Source organism: Sipha flava, unplaced genomic scaffold (assembly GCF_003268045.1).
Source record: "Sipha flava isolate LNK unplaced genomic scaffold, YSA_version1 329_pilon_pilon, whole genome shotgun sequence".
In the NCBI taxonomy this organism is placed as follows: Eukaryota; Metazoa; Arthropoda; class Insecta; order Hemiptera; family Aphididae; genus Sipha; species Sipha flava.
In genome coordinates, this window is record NW_020273017.1 from 6740 (window position 1) to 10529 (window position 3790).

The window sequence follows — 3790 nt, forward strand, 5'->3', positions numbered from 1 at the left end:
TAAAATTTTTGTTAGGAATTGGAGGAAATTATTATTAAATTGAAAAGTAAAACTGAAAAAGAAATAAAAATTGATCAACGTCACCACGGAGCGATAATTGGTTTCAATGGTGAAAAAGTTCGAGAACTTCAGAAAACATTTAATGTTAAAATTATATTCCCCAGTCCAGGTAATTAATAGTATTAATATGTTTGTATTTTTTGTATTTTGAGAGTTTATAAATAATATTTGGTTTGATATTTTAGTTGAGGCTAGAAATAATATAGTTAAAATACAAGGTTTGAACGATGATGTAAATAAAGCATTAAAATCATTAGCTGAATTGGCTGAAGTATTGGATGAAATCAACTATGTGTTGGAAATTCCTATTTTTAAACAATTTCACAAACTTAGTGCTAGAAAGAGAGCAATATTTATTAAAAAGGTAATTATTATTTATTAACTTTTGTGATTCGACCTTTAGAAATATTGTTATTTATATAATTTAATATTCTAGATTAGAGAAGAGACTGATACGAGAATTTTTTTACCACGCGAAGGAGACAATAAGGATGTTATTAAAGTCATGGGAAATAAAAGAAAAGTTTTAATCGCTTATGATATGATTAAAGAAATACAAAAGGAAATTGTTGGTTTTTTATAAAGATTATTTATTTTTCAATTTTATTTTTAATTTATCAATCATGTATTTTTAGGGAGACATAATAACAAAGGAAATGGTGTTGGGAAATGTTAAAGTTAGAAATGCCATTGTAAATCTTGGGAATAAATTCATTCAATCTATAAAAGAAGATTTTGGGGATAATGTGACATTGAATTTACCAACTGTTAAAGGAGATAATGTAAGAATACACTTATTTATTAAACTTATAAATTAAAATGACAATTTAACCAATTGTATAAGTTATTATATGCGTGATATACGCTTAGACATCGATTCGAACCTGGCCTCTGGCAGTTTCTCTCTTTGAGCAGGAGACGATTGTCTCAAGAGATGAAACTGCTTCTCCCCCCTAATACAATAAGTAAATTTTCAAGAAAATTTCCCAAATGCTAAAATCTATTAAATAAATAGTAAACCGTTATTTTAAAGCTAAACTTTTATTCATAGACTATAGTTATCAAAGGACCCGAAGATGATGTTAAAAATGTTATTACACAAATTCAGACAATGGTTGATGAAGTTCATAAATATGTGTTTGATTTGAAAGTAAATCCGAAGTTTCACAAATATTTAATTGGAACAAATGGGGCCAATGTTAAAAAGGTATGTTGTTAAAATAATTTAATATAAGGGTACAATGTGTTCATTTATGGTTTTATACTTGGTTTCCAGATCAGACATTTAACGAATACAAGAATAATTTTCCCGCCTGAAACAGATTCCACTGATGAAAATATAACTATTGTTGGTAAAAAAGAGAATGTTAATATAGCAAAATCAAAATTTGAAATTATGATAACCGATATTGGTAAAGTCATCGAAGAACATGTAGAAATCAATGAAAATAATCATGGCACTTTAGTTGTCAAACAAAAAGAATGTACTCGTATAGACAAATTGGAAAATGAATGTGGCGATGTTAAAATTGAATTTCCTAATCTTGGTGCTGGAGATAGAGTTGTGATCAGTGATGGTAAAGCAGATGTTGCTCTTTCTAAACAAAGACTTTCAGACCATGCTAAAGTTTTGGTATGTATAATTCAATACAAAGGCACGTGTATTAAACTACCCTGTCTATTTTTTATTGAAATTGTATTGAGGTGATATTTACATAATTGCTCATAGTTTTTTTACAATAATGAACTATTGATATATAAGTCATATAAAATGAAACAATTTAAGATAAAAAATTAAAATAATCATCGATGTACCTAAACATAACTAAATAAGTTAACCATATTATCATTAAAAATTATGATTTAGGAAAATACTATTCGAGCTACTGTAAATGTTGATCCAAAGTATCATAATTACTTTGTTGCAAGACGTGGTGAAGTTATCAATCGAATTATTAATGATTGCAATGGTGTGTCTATAACATTTCCAAAAATAGCTTCTAGTAATAGTGTTGTCATAATAAAAGGTGACAAAATAAATGTTGAAGAGGCGAAACGTAAGATTGAAGAAATTGTTAAAGATTTGGTTAGTATTTACTATACAAATATTTTTATACATAGTTATTGGAATTATTAAAGTCATAAAATAAACCTATGACTAACAGATATTACATAAAAAATAATTGAACATTAATTACCTTTTAATTTATTTAAATAATAGATATACCAGAATCATAATACAATAATAATAATTATAATCTCGTAATACATTAAAATGTTATAGAAAAACATAATTGAAGTGACTATGAACGTTCCTCCAAAATATCATGATCATTTTGTTGCCCACCATTCTGAAGTAATAAACCAGATAAGTGGGAAACATAATGGAGTTACTATTAAATTTCCACAAGTTAATTCCAATTCTAGTCAAGTTTTGATTAAAGGCCACAAGGATTATGTTGAAAAAGTTAAAAATGAAATCGATAGTATTATTATTGACTTGGTAAGTTGTATACCAACACTTATTGTTTTATCGTTAAATTATTAATCAATAATCGTGTTACACAGCGGCATAGCAGTAGTGCAGTAGGTGCGACGCACCGAGGCCTTCGTGATTTGGGGCCCTCCATTAAAAAGAAAACTGCAATGAAAAAAAATAGAAGCTTGCGTTAACTACAAAGAAAGTCATCAAATATTGTATCTATGATACATATAAAAATATAACAAATTTTGGATTATCTATTGTTGACATGACTCTTTGATTTTTTAAATCTTGTTCTAGTTTTTAGAATTGTTTATAAAATTGTAAATAGTCAAAGGCCTTTTGTTGATTTACTGAATGAAATAGATAATAGATTAACAAATTTTAAATTTTATGAATATGAGAAATATTTTACACTCTGATAAAACGTCTGTCGATTTAGCACTCTTTTTAACACTTTATATAGCATTAGAGATGAAAAAAAATGATTTGCCAAAATATAATTTTAACTAAAAAAGCATAAAATAGTAGGTATAACTTATTTAATAAAAAAAGGCTGAGTATTTCAGGAAGGGGAAAATAAAATTTTTGTGGGTTTATGCCCCTAATTGTATGGTATGTACTAAAAAAAAAGAGTTCCGGTTCGGAAAATTTTTCATCTCGAGCACTGGTTGAAGTCCAGAGTTACTCAGAGGATTCAATAATTTCAAGAAGTCAAGATCCGTTAAAATTGTTGTAAGATCTTAGTTATAACTATCCGCGTTTGAATATTTTGGCAAAGAATACATTGTGTCATTTTGGTACATCTGTATCTAGCGAAAGAGTTTTCTCTAGTGCCGGAGTAGTCCTAAATGACCGTCTTTGTAAGCTAAAAAGTGAAAAAGTGAATATGTTATTATTCCTTCACTATAATTCAAAGTAACTTTTAACAAAATATTTTTTTTAATTTTTTTACACTCAATTATTTATTTTTGTTTTCATAATTATTATTTTTTCTCTCTCTTCTCTATATTTAAAATTATATCTAGATAAATATTCTTGGTCTACGATAAGAGTTATTACCTCAGTCTAAAGCAAAACTAATAGTTTCATATATATATATTCTTTATACTTTGTACACATTTCTTCTACTAGCAATAAATATTATTATTATTATTATTATTATTTAATTTAAATATTATGAGATATGACAAAGGCAAATGTTTTTATTACTTATATGTTTTTTAAAATGTGATAATGTGAGTAAAT

The 3790-nt window shown here is 26.6% G+C and overlaps 1 protein-coding gene across 1 annotated transcript in view; it reads left to right on the top strand.

The window, feature by feature from the left end:
• The window catches only part of LOC112686897 (vigilin-like), a 5933-nt gene extending 3200 nt beyond the window's left edge, over positions 1 to 2733 (top strand). The window contains exons 2-10 of the mRNA XM_025559369.1: positions 16 to 169; positions 246 to 424; positions 497 to 628; positions 696 to 842; positions 1112 to 1267; positions 1337 to 1693; positions 1928 to 2146; positions 2345 to 2563; positions 2629 to 2733. Of these exons, the coding sequence (XP_025415154.1) occupies positions 16 to 169; positions 246 to 424; positions 497 to 628; positions 696 to 842; positions 1112 to 1267; positions 1337 to 1693; positions 1928 to 2146; positions 2345 to 2563; positions 2629 to 2733 (1668 nt within the window). The remainder of the gene's footprint in view (positions 1 to 15; positions 170 to 245; positions 425 to 496; positions 629 to 695; positions 843 to 1111; positions 1268 to 1336; positions 1694 to 1927; positions 2147 to 2344; positions 2564 to 2628) is intronic.
• Positions 2734 to 3790: the final 1057 nt, after the last annotated feature.